Genomic DNA, 21005 nt, shown 5'->3' on the forward strand with positions numbered 1-21005 from the left:
ACCCACACCTGATTCATATCAGGTCCCAGCAGGGCAAGCTGCACGAAGGCTGGACATGGGGGGCTGGCAAAGGGTGGAAGGGTGAATCGTGGGGGGTAGGGTGGAGTGGAAGCTGAACATCGGAGGCGGGCGAAGGGTGGAAGGGGAGTCAAGTGTCTGGGGAAGGAAGAGACTGGTCGGGAAAGGAAGAGGTTCTCTGGGAAAGGGAGGAAGATTGTCTACGGAAGCGGGGTGAGTGTCTGGGGAAGGGGGACAGGAGGCAGCAAAGATATGTGAGAGCGCAACGACGTGGGATGGAGACGAAGGCCTTTTGTGTTGGGTCGGGGGGTCCTGTGGCTGAGTGGGGGAGAGGGGATTATGGGCAAGGATGGTTGGAGAGAAATGGTCCCAGGGGGCGGGTTTCGTGCTGTCGATGGTAGGGTCCTGAGGGTTGAAATGAGGGTACTGGGCAATGGATGGAGCAGTCACAGTCAGAGAGGGGAGTAGGATGCAGTAGGGTGGCAGGTCCAGGGTGATAGTCCAGTAGGTGAAGGTTTCATGGGGTGGGTGGTCAAGGAAGTGGACTACAATGGTGGCTCGGATAATGGGAGGTTCAGGGTGGGCATAAGGACGGTAACGGGTGTGGGCTTTGAGGGGAGGGAAGGCATGTGGAGGTGGATGGTAAAGGGTCCAGGTTAACGGGGGGAGGTTCAAGGGTGACAGAGGGGAGAGGAAAGGTGATATTGGGTGGGACAAGGGCAGGGCTCTCCAATACCACAGAAAGTGTCCCAGATTATTGTTGTCTGCTGTGCCCTGCACAACTTTACGCTGCAAAGGGGGGATGTCTTGCCTGAGGGAGACATTGAGGAGCGAGATATCTCCTGTGATGAGGAGGACGGCGAAGGAGATGGAGCTGACGAAGGTCTGGATGTCGATGACAACATGCAGAGGCCATAGTGGGGCAATGACTGGGCAGACAGGACCATGCCAACATGATAGCTATCAGATTCCAGGCTGAATAAGCTGCCAACACATTTCTTTAACTTTTTGATTTTCTATCTTTGCTGGCTAGGAAGCCCCAGTTCCCTTTTGGTTACACACATTTACTCTTCACTAATATACCCTGCTTTATGATAGCTGAATTAAATTGAATTACTGTCTGCCCTGCTGTTGATTTGATTCTTTGCATGCGCCAAACTATGCTAATATGCAGTGCCCTGACGCTAAATACACACATTAGCTGCAGAGCACTCTGTTCTCCCATGACCTCGGTCACCTGAAAGTACAATTCTGATTTTACCCATGCCCTCACAATGTCTGTGTGCATGGCAGCTGGGAAGCACGATCAAATCTAATCTCAGCAGGGATGCACCCATGTCATCCTGACACCTCCTCTCAAAGGGGGGCTGACCTGGCAGAGAACTCTTTCAGGCAGAACCAGATAGATGGGTCCACAAGGAGGAGCAGGTGAACACCATTTGGCCCCTCAAGATCACTCCTCCGTGCAGACTGATCAAAGAAGATCGTGTTCCTGCCCCACACCCATCAATCACTACTCGCCCATAGTAAACACATATCCCTTGACATCTTCATTATGCCAAGAAGTTTTGAGATTACTTTGCAGTTCACTCAAGTAGACTGCCTCACCTGCGCTATGAGTTGCTGAGTTGAAACCACTCCAGACCCTCCAATCGCCGAGACTCCTACAAGTAGTAGTCCTAGATGGCCTTAACATTAGTGCAAGACTGTGATCTGTCATTGTGGACATCGCAGCCAAGGTAAACAGCTTTCCTGCATGGACCCTGCAGAGGTCTGTTAGAGCTGATGCTTCACATGAATAGCCTTACAGTCCTCAGCATGGTCCAGCACACAGACCCATTCTACTCTCTCTCACCTTGTGCACTAATACCCCGGTCCTTCAATGAGATCCGAAGCACTTCGGTTGCAAACCCTTCATGCGATGTCTAATGATAAGGGGACAAGCAGGCCAAACAAACCTCCATGTGAGGTCAGTCAACTGCACACACACTTGTTAAATCCTACACTCAAATCCCTCTTGTAGTCAAGGCTAACTTGCCCATTGCCTCCTTAACTGCTGTCTTTACCTGCATGTTAGCTCAAAATGACAGATCACCGAAGAAGGCCATTAACGACTGGATGGGTCCACCAAGGCTTCCTACAGACATGTAGGGCAGCCTCTGGTTTTCTACTGTTAAGACGACAGTACAGAACTTTATTCTCTCAGCCCTGAAATTGCATCTACAGTGTTACTTGCTACTCACATATCCAGAAGGAAAAACAAGTAAAACTTGGAAATGATAGCTACTGGTCTGAACTGGAGTTCCATTTTAAGGTATACAAGACCAGTTCAGACCCTGCCAATCATTTCCCAAGTTTTACTGGCTTTTCCTTCTGGGAGATTTAACTTCCCTCAAGTATTCATGGCATCCACCCACGTGACATCAGGCCAACAGCAGCCGGAGATGCAAAGACCTTGCTGAAAAACATTTTCAGAGGTCAGAACATGGTGATCTGCAAGTAATGGCTTTCATGATGCGTGGCCAGGCAACACATTCACAAATGATGGCCAGTGCTTAATCATGTGGAATTATTGAGTAATGGCTATGCTGATAATGTGTGAGAACTGAATGTACAGGAGTTTATTATCAGACTCTGATCGAGGCCCACATTCCAGATCCTTAAAAGTCCCTGACCACTGAAGTAACCAGCAGCAAGATGGAATCTAGGAAACTTCCAAACAATGCAAGTGAACATATATTTACAAGCGCCAAAACTATATACTTTGGTTGTACACCCGTGCTACCTGTGTGCCTTCAGTTTTTTTTAATGTTTCTTTTCCTAGGTGCAGCCCCGACATCCACAGCTGAGGTGGAGGCAGACAGTTGACTGCTACGTCCTGATGTCTGTGATGACTTTGGCAGGCGTCCCCTAGTGGCCCGAGGCCTATTGGGCCCTGGCCTGCTAAGGGTCTCCTGGTCCTGCAGGGGCACTCTCCTCAGCCTGATCTGCTGGAGTCGCTGGGGTCACTGGCAGAGGAGAGGTGGAGTGGCAGGGAACCCTTGGAGTGTGCTGGGATGGAGTCCCTGGTGTGCCTGGCTGGTGCACCTTCTCCCTGACTCCTTGAGGAGAAGGGGCATCTGGAGAGAGGTCGTGGTACCCCCACCCGCCTCTCGCTTAGCCAAAGCTGCACTGCATCCATGGCTAGACTGACAGAATGCATATCTGACAGTCACTGTGCGTTCTTCTGGACCTGGGTCTCCAAGGTGGCTAACACCCATTCCATGGTGGTGGGCAAGTGCTTGCATGCCGCAGCCAAGATAGCAGACAGAATGTGGACGGACTCCTCTAGCCTTCGGTCCAATCTGTGCATGGCCTCTGGCAATTCTGCCTGATGTTCCCTGCCTGTCTCTGCATCTCCAACATGTATCTTTGCGCTGACTACAAAGGCTCATCATCTGCATGGGGCTGAGCAGGACCTGGTCTCCACCAGTCGTCCGAGTGTCAGGAACCTTGGCTGACGCTTCCTCTGTCAGCTGTGGACCCGTGTCAGTGATGTGCTTACCAGATAATGACCCTGAGCCTACTCTAGAACGTGGACCCATCAAGGTGAGTGTATCTGCGCTAGTGGAGGGTGCAGGTAAACGCCATGACAGTGCTTCCTCTGAGGCTTCTGAGATAGGTTTGGACATGGAGCCATGACTGGTCTGGGTTGATGGCCTCCCCCTTTTCTTGTTGGTACCTGGAATTAAGAGAAGAAAGAATTAGTGATTGACTAAGCAGGCTCCTTAATTAAATCAATGTCTCACTCTGTGGGCACAGCTGACATTTGCAGACTGGAGGCATCCTCACTGGCTCCCTGGGAGAATCCTATCTCACCTTCAGCACAGGTACTGTCCTGCTCCTCCCTGGTATCTATGAGGTGAGGACTCAAATGTCCAGAATTCCGCATCCCGTCTAGGTTAGCTCACACTTCTCCTGCAGAAGGACAGAAGGATTAAAACAAAAAACTACTGCGGATGCTGGAAATCCAAAACAAAAACAGAATTACCTGGAAAAACTCAGCAGGTCTGGCAGCATTAGCGGAGAAGAAAAGAGTTGACGTTTCAAGTCCTCATGACCCTTCAGCAGAGAAGGGTCTGCTTCTCTGCTGAAGGGTCATGAGGACTTGAAACGTCAACTCTTTTCTTCTCCGCTGATGCTGCCAGGACAGAAGGATTGATTGTCAACCCAATGGTTGAATGGGCAGTTCAGGAGCATGCATGCCTATGGCAGCTGCTGAGTCTTGCCCAGTAAGTGATTAAGAAGCAGGATGTCCTGCAACTGATGCAAGATTGACAGCATGAAGTGGCTGGCACACATTCAATGCACGTGTCCCATCTGCTGATGACTGCTGCAACCCAAATTCCTGTCTGACATCCCTGTGCACTCGCACACTTAGACTGCCTGATATCCTTATGAGTGTCAGTTTGCAGTGCACTTACCCTGGCAGAACACAGCATATCGTTCATCCTCTTATGCTCTGCTGGGCATTTCTGTGCTGGGCCCCACGGACAATAAACTCCACTGCGATCTCTGCCCAGGCCACCATGGTCAGGCCCGAGGGCCTGCAACTGCCATCTCGGGAAAACAACACCTCCCATCTTTCCTGGACGGCTTAGGGGAGAGTCTTCAGGGAGGCATCAGTTAACTGTGGGACAGCACATTGTTTTCTTCTCTGTGACATTCTCCTTCAGTGTTGAATGACATCCAGACTGAAACTCCTGGCCTATAGTGAATGAAGGGCTGTCCAAGTGCTCTTTAAATATGGCCTTCAACCCCATAAGGTAACGGAAGGGGTGGCAACTTCCTTCCCACCCTGTCCACGAGATTCACCATGCTCCGCATGGATGCACAGATAATGAGCTGAACAGCACAAGCTCACATGTGGTCAGCCATCCCACGCTACCCCAGCGGAAATTAGTCCCCCATCCGTGCCCACCATCGAACACAGGTTCCAGAACAGGAGATTCTGCCTAGTGTCACAGGGGGTCAAAGACCTTATCAGGGCAGGAAAGGTGAGTGGCATGTCACATTCAAGCGCCAACCTCCTCACTCTGACTTCTCCAGCACTCCTCAAATCAACACACCTTGAAGCTGCACCCATTCTTCTTGCTCCAGGCACTTCTTCACATCCCCATCAGAACAGCCACTGCCGACACTCATCTTCAACTTACTGCCATGTCACATCCATCCCTCACAGTGACCCCCCACCACCAATTTGTCCTTCCATCCTCTCAGCACATTGTATTTCTCACACTCATATCTCTCTTCTTTTTATCTTTACAAACACCAGGGAGAAGGGGAGAGGTGGAGGCAGCCCTCCAGTTGTGACTCTCCTGCTTCTTAATCACTCAGAGGAGGGCGCACTGGAGGCAAGTCTTGGCATGCATGGCCATTGGCGATAGAGAGAAGGGGATTTCCTAGCTACCTGGGAATTAGATATCACACAGCCACATAACACTCACTCATGTTGACTTGATGTCAGCAGGCAGTGAAAAGCAATTAGGACCGAGAACATTCTCACCTTGTCACTACTAATTCATGTGTCTGGGAGCAAGTACTGAAGACAGGGTACAGGACACTCCATGCTCTGCTCTGTTGGGATGTAGATACTGAACTTCAGGAGTCATTGACCAAGAGGGCTATTTTGGAGCAGCCGCAAAAAATGTGTGAAGTCTGTCAGCATTTTGAGAGGCACGGTGCACAATGGAGAGAGATTGGAGTGGCCTGGTTCCACCATGAGTGCCTCAGGCCCACATGCAAATGTCTACACCCATGGAAAGAGTGGCCACCTGCATTGAGAATCAAACACGACAGGCAACCGAATGCATGCTTGAACAACAGCCCACACATTCAGTCTGCCACATTAAATAGGATGGAGAAAAGCCTCACCTTGGCTGTTCAACACCTCACTGAAGTGCAGCAAAGTGCTCACCAGCTCTTGGCCAGCAGAGAAATGCAAGTAAGCCATGAGAGGGAGGTTGAAGGATCGGGACATGGAGGGACGGCTCGGCTCAAAGCACTCCCACTCCTCACACCTTACTCTCCCCTACTCCGCCCCTCAGTAAGAGCCCCACATCCTGTCCAGTAGGCCTAGTCTGTGCCTGCAGCAGATGGGGCAGACTTTGGCAAGGATCTCACAGGCTCCAAAACCCAGAGGGCATCAGCCATGAGTATCTGAGCTGAGCAGGGAAACATGCAGCCTGTCCCTAGCTCTGCTGAAGCCACAAGGAAAGCACCATATTGTAGTCATAGGAAAATTTAAGGAGAATTCATAGTTACAGAAGGATAATCACTTGGGTATTTACAATGTTAATTGTCAATTTTATGTTCAATGTTTATGCACCATAAACTTTATTTCAAAGCTCCATTGTCCAGTTATACCTTCTGTTGTGTGCCAAATAATCTTCAGTCTTGAGGAAAATGGCAGGACAAGAGTAAAAACAAGCAATGGGTGTTAGTGAGAGTGATGGATTGCTGACCATGTGAATGCTTTGGCCTGGGGGTTGGGGATAGTTGTGGTGGGGCATGGGGAGCACAATGAGTTAAGCATTGGTTTGCTAGAATGTTACACTGCCTCAAGTTAATTGAATTATTCCTGAAGGAGTCCATCCCAGGCATTTCTGGCAGGTAAGTGAGTGGCTGCAGGTACTCTAAACACAGGAGGCTCCTCCTCCGCATCCTCTTCCTCCTCCTCTTCCTATTTCTTCAGCTCTAGTCCTCTCTACTATGTTAGGTGTGCAAGGTGAAGCAGGCCACTATCATTCTGGACACCCTTGCTGGTGAATACTGAAGAGCTCCCCCAGAACTGTCCAGGCACCTGAATTGCATTTTCAGCATCTTGATGGCCAACTCAATGATCACTCTTGTTCTCATGTGGCTTCTGTTGTAGCTTTCCTGTGCACCAGTTGCATGGTTCCTCAATGGTGTCATCAGTCACATTCTCAGAGGGTAGGCTTTCTCTCCAAGGAGCCACCCGCTGACACTGCTTGGAGGTGCAAATATCTTCAGGAGGCTTGGCCAGTTCAGAACGAAGGTATCATAGCAGCTCCATGGGCACCTTGCACAGACAAATGATAACCTTTCTGTGGTTACATATCAGCTGAACAATAATGGATCTCTTTCGATTGATGAATGCTGCTGGGTGATCTGAGGGCTGCTTCATTGCCATATAGATGCAATTTATGATTTCTTGGACCTTTTGGATTCCAAGCAAATCTGGGCATCCTCTCATTCAGTAGTGAAGGTACGTAAAAGACTATCCTGGCAACAATGGCATTGGTCACCCAAAAGATGCACTTGTGCATAGCAGATTGTGAGATTCTACCGATGTCAGAAGCAGATTCATGGAAAACTGGAGGTGAAGGAATTCAGGACTGTGGTGACTTTGGCTGCCGCTGGAAACTGTAGTCTGGTCCACCTGGCAGGATGTCATCTTCCAGGAGGCTGCAAATGTCAGCAACCACCTTATATGAGTGTCTAAGCCTTCTCAGAGACTGGTGCTCAGTCAAGTCCAGAAATCTCAGCCTCTGCCTGTATACCCTGGAAGATCACCTCCGACGTGATGGAGCTCAGTGTTCATCCCCTCTATCCTGGTGGAGTGGTAGGTGGATGAGGAGAAAACTATTGCTGGCCCTGATCCTCTTATTCCTCAGCAGAGGTCCAAGGTGGAGCTGCTCTCATGCTGCTGAGAATGGTGAGAATGGAGAAGTGCAGACCAAAGTAAAAAAACTCCAAGGTAGCAGAAATCATTTCCAAAGTCTTGGGAATCACTTCTAAAGCACTGAAAGTGCACTCTCGGAACAAGTACTGGAAGAAAAAGGCGTTCACCAAAGCAGAGCTGTCATATCTCAGTGCTAAAAGGTATTCCAGACTATCAATTGCTCAGCGCCAGCATTTTCTTGCCTCCTGTATGAACCGCCCACCCTAACAGGTTAAAATTCCCCATTTCATTTTTATCTATTGCAAAGAATTCTACCAACCAGTCCATGTTGACACTTGCATCCACGCACACATTAGCACTAACCCACAAAACTACCCTATTTGCAGCACCAAGAGGTATTTTTCAGCCCTGTTATTAATACTGATTTTAACTGCTTTGGACCAGAACTCTTTATCTGGAAGTACTGGGCAGAGTAGGATGGATGTGCTGTGTGTGTGCGCAGAGCAGGTGGCAGGGGGTGGTTTGGAGGGAAAGACAGGGTAGTGCTTAACTTGGAGGCCCTCCATCAGAACACTGCTGGCAGGGCAGTCCACTCTCCTGGTGTCAACCTACTCTTTTCTCCTTCCAGGCTCCCAGGCCATTGGGCCTGCTCCAAAAATAGTTCATGCATATGGGATCCTGGGCTTTTTAAATAGAGTCAGAGGGAAGAATCATCCCAGATTTGCACTATGCGCAGTAGCAGACGTGAAAAAATGGCATTTTACCTGCGGATTTCACGCCGCATTGTCCGCTTCCTGCTTCATTAATTATGCGTCCACAGGAAACATGTTGTCTCACTGGTGGGCGGCCTCTGAATCACCTGCCATTCCGTTACCTCACCGTTTCCTCATTCCAGGTGCCATATCTAAACTGCAGTAGTGCTCACAGTTCTCAATGCTTGCAGCTCAGGACTACTCCAGTAAAGGAATGGCCCTGAGAGCCAAGAAGAGTCAGGCAACCCATCACTGGAATGCCTTTTGGAGGCCCGCCATGATGTCCTCCACCTCCACTCTGGCCACAGGAGGTCCAGTAATCTCACCACTCCGGCTTGGGAGGCAATGGCAGTGGTGATCAGTGCCAACGTTGCACAGAAGAGGTTGGCCATCCAGTGCAGAAACAGGATGAATGATCTCATCCGTGCCATCAGGGTACGGCAACCACGTTCACTGGCATCTCACTCGCTGCGAGCTTCGGGGACATCGCCACTCACTTTCTCACACACACCCTCACATCTCCGTCTGGTCTCATCTCCTTTGGAGACTGCCTCCTCAGCTCACACCACCTTGAGGCCACTTGCACAGGTCAACTTGTGTCCCCACACACACCCTCGGATATTCCGCTTCCCAGTACAGCCCTCATCCTGTAGCCTCTTCCCTTGCCTGCGGCTGCTTCTCCACCTTCCCCAAGCAAGTCCTAGCCCTGCAGCTGTTGAAAAGTCACCCCAGCCTTACAGCTGGTCTGGTAGGTAGAGACCTGCCCATGAGCCCCCCTAACAGTGATGTGGTGCTGCTGCGAAGCCTGGCGCTGATGACCGCAAGTGCTGACCGAAGCAAGGTGGACAAACAAATTTTGAAATCCCGAGCGAAGTGCAGCTCGCCAGGTGTATGCTGCTTATGTGCATCCCCCCCCACGGATGATTCCAGCGAGCGGGGCTTATAATGAGATGCTAAAGTATTGAAATTAGGTTCCCAACATGCGGCGGCGGCAGGAAACATGGCCCGCCGTTGACGAGTGGAGCGGATGATTACGATCCGGTTTCATGGCAGCGTAAAACAGATTTTTGGCCTTCTTACCATATTGTCTGCTCACACCCGCCATGATGCACACCGCCAATGGAAGTGGAAAATTCTGGCCATAGACTACAAAAGTTGGCAAGTTATGCTAAACCTATATAAAACACTAGTTTTGTCCCAGCTGTAGTGTCATATCCAATTCTAGGCCCCGCAATTTAGACAAGACGGAAAGGCTTTGGAAAGGGTTCAGAAAACATAAAATAATGGTTCCAAGGGTGAGGGATTACCAGTGAATAGACTGGAGAAGCTGGGGTTGTTCTCCTTTGAGCAGAGAAAGCTAAGAGGAGATTTCATAGAGGTATTTCCAATCTTGAAGGGTTTGGATAGAGTAAATAAAGAAGTGTAACTCCTGCAAACGCAATTTGGGCGGTCTGCACATGTGCACTGGCTGCACATGCACGGAACGCCAATGACATCATTTTGCTGTGCTCAGCCTACCAGTACACCTCTGGGTATGCTTCTATGTCTAATTGCTCTTATATCTGTATGGGCACACTGCCTGCAATGAATATGATTGGAAGTTTAGGTTGAACCCCAATCTCCCATGGCTAAAACTCATCCCTAGGAAGACCCTGCTTACACAGAAGTTGCATGAAATCACATGAACCCAAACCAAGCAATGATAACACATAGAGGACTTTGAAGATTGTCTAGATGATCAAGAACCATATTCTGAACTGAGAATTATAGCATCTTTAAAAAAGGGAGTGGCTTTGACTGTTGCCTAAACGAGGGAGAAAACACAGCTGTGAATATTTGAGCAGTGCCATTTTTGGTCCTGTCCACTGCCAACGCTGTCACCGCTATGACATAAGGGAGCAACAGAATTGACTGCGCACGTCCAGCGTTGGCTGCAATGTTGGCAGGAAACACAGCCAATAAAAAAAAAACTCTTTCCAACAGCTTAAGGGTTGATATAGCTAGAAGTCAAAGATTTAAGGTGATTGGCAAAAGCACCAGAGACGACATTAGGAAAAACTTTTCTCATGCAACAAATGGGGTAGGGTTTGGAATACACTGGCTGATAGGATAGTGGCTACAGGTTCAATAATGGCCTTCAAAACAGAATTTGATAAATACATGAAGGAGAAAAAAAATTGCAGGAAATGGCGATAGAGTGAGGCTAACTGGATTTGTCTTCGAAGTGCAGACTTGATGGGCCGAATGTCCCTCCTCCGTAGAATTCTATGATTCTATGAATTTGCTAGTTTTCCTGCTTCTATGTCTAATTGCCTTACCTACATTACCTCAATCATTCAAATTGGACTGAGTTTTCAGGACCCTTGAGGTCAGGAACAGAGGCAGAAGGCCCCACAAATACCGGTGCCAGCTGGCATGCTAGTCTCCCAACCCCATTCCGGGTACCAACGATTTTGCCAAGGTCAGTTCCGGGCCGGCAGAGCTAACCACCCTCACCAGGCATATAGCCTAATAGGCTCATTGGGCTGAATTAAAAAAGGCTCCATGGTCCCCACACCCCCATCTTAAAAAGTCTGGAGGGTGGAGGGTGGTGATGGTGGGGAGGGTGGTGATGGTGAGGAGCCTGTCCAAGGGAAAAATTTATAGGCTGAAGACTGTCTTGCCACCCCTCAAGGACAGGAGGACCCATGCCAGAGAAATGCCTGCCAATCAGAGGTCAGCAATCCTCAAGTACCACAACATCACCATGGCCATGACTAGTACTACACTCAGGGCTTGAGGAGACATTCAGGGATGGATCAGAGCATTGTGAGTGTTTGGGTGTTAGGAAGGGAGGGTCAGCAAGGGGAGATTGAGCCGGCAAATGAGGGACCATTGGGGGAGCGGAACCTGGGGACTAACACTTTGGGGTGGGGGCCCTCCGATGGGCCCAGGAGGTCACCACCCATCACCAGCTAACGCCACCTGTTGCTGGTTTAATCTTAATGTGGGCAAGAGGAGGTCCTTAAGTGGACATTAATCGCCCACTTAAGGTCCTCAAATGGCCCACTGACTACCTGACACCATGCCACTGGTAACATTACATGAGGGGGCAGGCGTGTAGGCGTGGGCCAGCTGTTCACTGGCTTTAATGTGCCCCCCAGCCTTCTAACCTGCCAGCAGAGGAGCATTATATTCTGCCAGTAAGGTAAGTTACTTACCCTTTACGACAGCCTGCTGCTTCTCTCAGGCTGGAAGGCCTCTAATTGGCCCTTCAGCTTTAAGGGCCTGCCCAGGCACTTAATCAGACAGATTACCTGTCTCCATGCCAATTAAGGGGGGAAACAACTCTGTAAACATCCTAAAGAGTGATTATTTCCCCTTGGGGCAAGTTTGGGACCCAGAAACAATCCTGACTCCTGTTTCCCACCCCCAGAACCAACTATCCATTCCAAACTCTCTGTGTCTCATAAATATTTTTAATTTCTTTCAGTATGACTATTCTTGTCGCATGTCAGTATCGCTTCAGCCATTTAGCCATTTAATATGTTCCACCTAAGCACTTTCCCGGCTATTCTGTAGGGCTAAAATTCTGCCCGGGCAATGTACTTTAACTGCACTTTTTACACCCAGACCAATTTTCATAAAAACCAATGGAAAAGAGAATTAGATGGAGTATTGGCTGCTAATTCTCTTTTGCCCTTTTGTGTTACTCCCCAAGATGAGTTTCACGTCGAATTTCTTCTTGTGGTGTGCTTGTAGAGGTGTTCTTCCACCCCCTTCCCTCTGCTCTGTTCCTTTTTGAATGCAGTTCATTTGTAATAACTTTCAGTTCTGTCAAAGGGCCCACAGTAATTCTCTCCACAGCAGTGAGGTACTGTTGGCTTCATAGTGCACTTTTCATGCAACATTTCCAACTAGACCATCGTGAGCGAGGAAGGAAACACCAGTATAATAGGGCATAAAATGACAGGCCCAGATGCAGCTATATTCCCTTTACATCTCAAGTCAATCTTTAGAATAAAAATATAGCCAATCTCAACATACAATTATTGTATCTCTTCAATGCAAGAAAATGATGTATTATACATTCATATTCTCAAATGACCTCAACATAAACAAAATACATGTCACAATTAGGATGACTGCAGACCAATGGACTAGACAGAAGTCCATGTAACACTCATATGCAAACCTCTGACTCTTCCCATTTATAATAGCTAAAAATGGTTCAATCCCAAAACTTAGGGTAGGATTTGCCCATCGGCGAGCAGTGGGCGGGGCCCGTTCGCCGACACATTAAATGACGCGTGGTGACGTTGGGTGGAACTCCCGAAGTCACCGCACCCCATTTAAATTTTCCGGTAGGCGGGGGCGCAGCAAATCAGCTGCACGTCCGCCGACCTGTCAATGGCCAATTGAGGCCACTGACGGGGTAATTAAGCTAATTAATGGACCTGCCCATCCAACCTTAAGGTTGGGAGGGCAGACCAGGAGCCCTGGCAAGAATTAGAAAAAGCATGAAACCTCATCCACAGGCAGGTTGAGGTTTCATGTAGGTTTTTAAAAATTTTAATAAAGTTTTTGTAAAAATTATGGACATGTCCCAACTCATGTGACACTGTCACATGAGGGGACATGTCAGGAATGTTTTTTTTCTATTTTTAATATTTGTCACAGAACAGCCGATCTCCCTGAGGCAGCACTTAGCCTCAGGGAGATGAGTGCGCTCTTTTGTGTGCATGTGTGAAAGAGCGCACTCTCGATTTTAGGATTCCCCCCCACCTCCAAAGGAAGTGCACATCGTGCTGGGCAGACCAACGTAAAATGGCGCCGCGCCCCCACACGGAGGCGCCGATCGGAAGCACGCCTGTGCGCACCCACCCTTCAACTTTGCCCCCGACGGGGGGAAAATCCTGCCCTTAATCTCAGTACCATATGCTTTTGCTTCACTGCTTTAACTGCATTATTCTCCGCAAAACATAAAACATAATTAACATTGTAAAATGACAATCTGAGATTTTATTTTGTGACACACATTTCATCAATATATTTAAAGTTATGTTTCAATTCTCAGATACAACTATGTGACAACTCAAGTCACAAAAAGAAGTAATTTGTCTAATTGTATCTCTGCTAACTCTTTGCTGGTGCAATCCAAAGCTAATTTGACTGCCCTGCTTTCTTCCAAAAAGCTTTGTATTTTCCTCTATCTCAAATGTTTATATATTCTTCCCTTACAAAGTTCAATGACCTGTGTCTTAACCACTCCCTATGGCAAAGCATGCCATGTTCCAAGAGCACCTGTGCAAAAGGATTTTTCCTAACTTCTTATTCTCTTAATAGTATTACATTGACCAGTCCTCAACACTAATTTCCCAAACACAAGAAATGTTTGTTCTATCAATACTTTCGAACAACAATTTTGAGAACCTTGATTAAATCTCCTCTTAGCTTTCTGTGCTCCAGTGGAAAGAGTCCTACACCTCAGGTTTCTCCTTATTGCTACGGTTTTCCATCCCTAGCATTATGCTTGTGGATCCATGATGGACGCTCCAGGGTTTTGATGTCCTTTTTATAATGGAGTGCCCAACACTTTAGATAGGAATAATTGTTTAACCAATGTTTTGTATGAGAATTTCGCATTACCTCTTAACTCTTGTACTTGATACCATAATTTATAAAATTATAATATCTTTCTGAACTGTCTCTTCCAGCTCTTCTCCACTATCACAAGTATCATTCAATTTCCCTTTCTATCCCTTAACTATCCAAATGAATTTTCATCTAATATAACCCGATAGAACCTGCTCACATTCTAACGCCATAATAGAATATGTAATTAATATTGTCAATACACACTCCTTTTTACCCTCTCAACCACCCTTGCAAATATTAAGGAATATTAAGTTTCTTGAGTTAATTTCTAGAATCAATTCTGATGAAAGCTCACAACCTGAAATGCTTACTCAGTTTCTCTCTTCACAGACGCTGCCAGACCTGCTGCGTATTTCCAGTCTTTCCTGTTTTTATAAGTTTCTAGACCTCACCAAGTTTGCACCATGGACAATGATGCTTTCAACAGAGCATGATTTTTAAACTTAAAGAGTTCCCTCTTACCTTCCACAGATCAGACAGTCCATCAATGAGCTTGGCAGATGTGCCACAATACTTCAAAGCTAAATGAAGACACTCTGTCCCATATTCAAAATCATAATCTGTGCACTGGAATAGAAAATATTAATATGAATCACACCATACGGATCGTGAAGGGAATTTTTTTTAAAAATCATTACAGATAGATATAATTTTTTAAGCAGCCATGAGGTACTGTGATGCTACATTTTTGAAGTTCCAATTTGCAATTTTCTACCTTCCACATACCTAAAATTAATATTTATAATCTGTTGGCTGTGTCAGAAACAGAGTCAGAAATTATTATAAATTACTCAATCTCCCTAAATAAATTTCTCTATCTCCCATCGTGCATGGTTAGTTAAGATATTCGCTGTTTTATAATAAAAGAGCTTTTTCAGTGTCATGGAGAGGATAATATGAAGGTCACTGATTTATAGGAACTATAATGAATTTCAATCTTAATTCAGGATAAGCAATAAATCCTAGGAATGAATGAAAAAAACTTAATGATAACAAGGTGATATACTTAAGTAATACATATATAATAATATATATAGTATCTTTAAAGCTGAGAATACACAACAAGATATCCGAGAGGCAGGCAATTGAAGGTAGATTAAGTCAATAGAACTGATTATTGGAATGGGTGTATTACAGGCAACCATTGCTGATCTGGATAATTTTCACTTCCTCACATGACAAATTTCTATTCCACTGTGTCTGTAATTCTCTTTCTTTGTCTCTTTCCTCCACCCCGTCAACCCATGTCCAATAGCTTGGAATATTTACATCACTGTAGGAGATCCCCAGGGTAATGTCCTAAGCCCAGCCTCAGCTACTTAATGAATGATCTTCCCTCAATCATAAGGGCAGAAGTGGGGATGTTCCTGGTGATTACACAATGTTCAGTACCATTCATAACCCCTCAGATACTGAAGTAGTCCTTGCCAGCATACAGCAAGATCTGGATATCATTCAGGCTTGGGCTGATAAGTGGCAAGTAACATTCACACTTCACTAGTGCCAGTCAATGACCGCCTTTAACAAGAGAGAATCTAATCATCTTTGCTTGACATTGAATGATTTTACCATCATCAAATTCCCCACCATCAACATCCTGGGGTCATCACTGACCAGAAACTAAACTGGACCAGCCATATAAATGCAGTGGCTGCAAGAGCAAGTCAGAGACTGGGAATTCTGTGGTGAGTGACTCATCTTCTGACTTCCAAAGCCTGTCAACCATCTACAGGACACACATAAGAAAGTATGGAATACTCTCTGTTTGCCTAGATGGGTGCAGCTCCAACAACACTCAAGAAACTTGACACCATTCAGGACAAGGCAGCCCAGCTGACTGGCAACCTATTCAGCACCTTAAACATTCACTCCCTCCACCACCAGTGCAAAGTGCCTACAGTGTGTATTATCTCCAAGATGCACTGCAGCAACTCACTAAGGCTTCTTAAACAGCACCTTCCAAACCTGCGACCTCTACCGCCTAGATGGACAAGGACAGAGGTGTATAAGTTCCCCTACAAGTCACATACAATTACGACTTGGAAATCTATCACCATTGCTTTAGCATCATTGAATAAAAATCCTGGAACTCCCAAATAACAACGCAATAAGTGTACCTCCACCGCACAATTGCAACAGTTCAAGAATGCGGCCCACCATCACTTTCTCATGGGCGATTAGGAATGGGTAATGGGCCTTGCCAATGACACCCACATCCTATAAACTAATTAATAAACCTGCTTATAATTTATAATCAACAAAACCCAATTGCTAATTGGCTGAAAGCCAGAGGATATTTGCTTCAAAATTCAACTTCCTGTAAAATGAAGTGAAATTACAATGAAGAAAGACACTCTGGGCTGAATTTTACTTCAGGCAAGGCGGTTCACTGCCAGCTCCCTTAGGAAGATATCGGGACCATCAGGGCGATTTTACCAGCAGCGGCCAATTAAGAGGCTGCCACCACTGGACCATTGTCCAATTCAGGATGGTGGCCTGCTTCTCATGGCTACCGGCCCAACCAGAGGGCTGGTAGCCCAAGAGTGTAATTGATAGAGGTGGCCGCTACTGAGGCTGTAGGGAGAGGGTGAGGAAACCTCCATGTTTAAGTGCCCTCGAAGGGCAGGTAAGAAATTCTTCTAATGTGCTGGGCCACGCAGATAGGCCCTGGCAATTGGAGGGGTATCCTCCACTGGAACGATCATGAACATGAAATGACCAGAAAGAAAAGGAAACCACGCCTCTCCTAGAAGTCACTGGGAGGCTACCTCAATGAGCCTGGCTGGTCTCTCCACATGGCAGAGGCTGTGCTGATGCCAGTAAATACTGGCAGTGGCGTAAAGCAGCCATTAATTGGCCAGTTAATTGAATTAATTGGCTGCCCAACTCCAGTTTATTCCTGCTTTTAGGGATATCTCATAGTGGTGGTAAGGCATCGGGCTTTCCACCCAATGCCTCCCAGTGACATTTTATGACCCCTCCCATCTCCTAGCCCAAGGGCTGTTAAAACTCCAGCCTCTGTCTCTCTCTCTCTCTCTGTTTATCTGATTTATCTGTCAGGTTTAGGTATTTTCTAAAATTTGTGGAACTTAAAGATCCTCTTTTTTGTCTCTCTCACACGCAGTCAGCCTCTCCATTCAGAAAAACACACACACAAATCTTTCCCTCAGTAAGGTTTGTCAAATTATCCCTTTAGTTATTCTTGACATAATTGTGAAAAATAACTGAGAAGAAACTCCTGAAGCTAAAGGAAAGTATTCCAACAATTTTGCTACTGAATGGTTACGCATCCTGAGAATTATGCTACACATGATCAGAATGCAAAATATAAATTCAAATCACAGCATCATAGCTCAAGAATCCCCCTGCTACTGGGACCCATGCCCTGCGATCTCTCCTACCCAGCACTAGGCTACCTGCTCTCCTCAGCTGCAACCTTGCCTTGAAGGCTCCCTGCTAAATAGGCCTCTAGCCTGCAAATCTGGACAGGAAATGGACAGAAAAAAATTTAAAGGAACCCTGGTGTTAAAACTGCAGGACATTCAGGAAACCCATGCTTCTGGGTTTCCAGACCTCAAAACAGTGTGGATTGTGCCTTTGGTCAAATATCCAAACCAGTTTTTTGCTCATCAACAATTTAAATCCTTTCCCATCATGTCATGGAACTGTCCTCGTTTCCAAACATCAAATATATACTTTTGCTTGTGTCATTGGGCCTAGCTAGGATTCTGATAGTTATTTTCCTTTTATTTTTGCCTGTCCAATGTGCTACCCTTATTGATCAGGTAGATAAGATAGTCCACCCTAGCTGCTGGAAATTCTTGTGAATTCATAACTGATTCCTTGGTTACCACGTCATGTGGTATGCTTCACTAAGTTGGATAAGGAAGGAAAGGGGGAGGGGGGGGGCGAGTCCAATCAATCATTTATACATCCCTCTCCAAGATTGGGGAAACTGATAGGGCTCATTGTTCTTGTGCTATAGATTATATTTTAGGTGAAGAAACAATACTTTGTTCCAATTGTAACCTAGAAGGAAAAGGGCAGCAGTTGCATGAGAACACCACCACCTACAAGTTTCCCTCCAAGCCACACACCATCCTGACTTGGAACTATATCTCTTTTTCTTCACTATCACTGGGTCAAAATTCTGGAACTCGCTTCCTAACAGCACTGTGGGTGTACCTACACCACATGGACTGCAGTGGTTCAAGGCTGCGGTTCACCACCACCTTCTCAAGGGCAATTAGGAATGGGCAATAAATGCTGTGATGCCAACACCTTGTGAATGAATAAATAAAAAAAACTTTCTGCTTAGATTTAAGTTATTCAAAGTCAACATTGTTCTTTATGGTATAAAAATTATATTGGGTATAGGATTAATGATTAATCATGTGTTAGTAGGAGCTGGATTTCTATCTGAAACAAGATCTATAAATTACACACTCTCTCTAGTCAAAAGGCAGCTCTGTTTCCAATGATCTTTTTGTTTTCTTTCCACATCCACAGACTTTTCTTTAAGTCACTACTACATATCACAGCTATCATTCAAGAAAATGACAGTTACATTTTATGGTCTCTAAAGGTTTCAGTTACTTGAAATAATAGAGCCGCAACCTTTAGAATAAAAGGCATATTATTTAATCTAACCTCAAAATCTGATCTGTCCCTTTCCATCTTGCCAAACAAAAGTGTCTTCCTCTTCTGCAAAAATTCACAAGCAGGTAGAAAATAAAAGGAGTTGCTCTCACCTTTTTCTAAAACTGTATATCAGAAGAGTACACACACATAGGCCTGATTCACAATTCTCTTCAATTCAAATATGATACGTCAGGCTACAGCAGGCTGACCATAACTACTGAATATACAGTACTTTATGTAACAAGTCTTCGACTGGAATTTTCGGGCCCTGTTGGCATCGAGCATCATGGCAGCAAGGGCGGGGGGTGGTGGGGACCGACAATACGGCAAGAAGGCCAAAAACTGTCATGAAAGCATTTTGTGATCATCCGAACTGCCTCCAGATGTCGGGAATGTCATTTTAATACATTTGCATCTAATTATAAGCCCCACTCAACTAAATCATTCCCCCCTCCCATGTCAAATTTTCCGCCCACGTCGTTGTGACTTCAGAATGGCGTGCTTCATGACTGCCTTTAAAAGGCGTGCAGCTGGCAACCTGAACTTCAAGAGGAACTCGGAGGTGAGCGCACACAACCTTGCACAGCACTCGCGAGTATTGCCCATAGCACATCAGGGATGAGGTGCCGCACATTCACAGGGGATACAGGCAAGTCACTTTTTCCTGGCTGGCTTTCAGAGCGATGCCAGGACAAGGGCTCCAGTATGGGCCAGACCTGGTGGATGGCTTTAAGGCAGAACGCAGACAGGCTGAGGGAAAGAATCAGGCACATGCCAGGGAATGGGGGAAGGGAGAGTGAGGGAAGCGGCCACACGCTTGGAAAAGCTTGTCAAAAGTGAACATTCTTTCACAGATGAGATCTTTCAGCAGCAGCTCCATTGACATACTTGGAGTTGGGCCTCTGAAACTTTTCTGCCCACTCAAGCAATGCAAAAGCATGAGTGTGCCACAAATGCTCCAGAACTTTTCCACCACGGACGCAGACTGCCAATTACTGTGTGTTTTAGGGTGCAGCAGAGCAATTGGCCGACTCGGCAAGTTGTACAATCCCATTGCGAAAGGTGGCCATGGCACAGTCACTGGTGGAGCCATTCACAGCCCCTTGCAATGTCTTTATTCAGGTGTGGATCAGTATCCCTCATGGTTCAAGCTAACAATGCAAGTTAGGTGGAAGCCTGCACCTTAGCTAAGAGCACAGCATGCAGTCCAGTGGCCGAAGCTGCCGCCAATCAGCCAAGTGGAGTGGGGCGGAGGTGGGTTGGGTTTCAGACAGCCAATGAGCGCACTACATATTGGCCATCCAAGTGGTGACCAGCACTCTTCTGCAGTGGTGAAGGGGGCCTTCAGACTTAACCAAGAGAGATTCTTAGGACACATATGGTAACCCACGCATCTCTCTCTTTGATCCTGCGGGAGGAGAACATCAGGATCATGGAGCCTGGTGATTTAGCGGTATGCCTCATGCCTTACAGAGACCAGCGAAGAAGAAGAAAGCAGCAGAGGCGCCTGGTTCAGCAAAGGGAGGAAGAGGCAGTAGCATCCTTTTTCTGTAATGGATGGCCAACCTCTTACGTTAGCACTGACCACCTCTGCCACCAGCTCCCAAGCCGGAGTGGTGAGACTGATGGGCCTCCTGCAGCCACAGTGGGGATAGAGGACATTGCAGCAGGCCTCCATGGCATGCAAGAGGTGTTTCAGGGATGCATCACTGAATCGGGGGGGGGTGGGTGGCGCTGGACTCTTCTTGGCTTTTAGGGCCATGTGTTCACTGGAGTAGTCCTGGGCTGCAAGCAGTGTAAGGGGATGAGGTGGAATAGTGGCATTGTCACAGGGCCAGAAACCCCGGGGTAATGCTGTGGGGACCTGGGTTTGAATCCCACCACAGCAGATGGTGGATTTTGAATCCAATCAAAAATCTGGAATTAAAAAGTGTAATGATGACTGTGAAACCATTGCCGATTGTCATAAAATCCCATCTGGTTCACTAATGTCCTTTAGGGAAGGAAATCTGTTGTCCTGACCTACATGTAACTCCTGACCCTTAAAATGCCCTCTGAACAAAGGCAATTGGGGATTGGCAATAAATGCTGGCTGAGCTGGCGATGCCCACATCCCATGAACAATTTTTTTTTTTTAAACTGTGTGCACGGATGCAGTTTAAATATTGTTAGGAACTAGAGATAGTTTAACTAAGTTATATCTGTGTTTGTGGGTGTTTGGAATGAGTTTTAGCTTTAAATTTAAGTTTAAATTGTGTTCCTGTATTCGTGTG

At 46.7% G+C, this 21005-nt stretch overlaps 1 protein-coding gene across 1 annotated transcript in view; it reads right to left on the minus strand.

Annotated features, from left to right (window-relative positions):
• Positions 1–21005, minus strand: part of crppa (CDP-L-ribitol pyrophosphorylase A) — a 487012-nt gene that overhangs the window by 353675 nt on the left and 112332 nt on the right. The window contains exon 4 of the mRNA XM_078535079.1: positions 14554–14658. Within this exon, the coding sequence (XP_078391205.1) occupies positions 14554–14658 (105 nt within the window). The remainder of the gene's footprint in view (positions 1–14553; positions 14659–21005) is intronic.

Source organism: Cetorhinus maximus, chromosome 3, assembly GCF_964194155.1.
Source record: "Cetorhinus maximus chromosome 3, sCetMax3.hap1.1, whole genome shotgun sequence".
NCBI classification, from domain to species: Eukaryota; Metazoa; Chordata; class Chondrichthyes; order Lamniformes; family Cetorhinidae; genus Cetorhinus; species Cetorhinus maximus.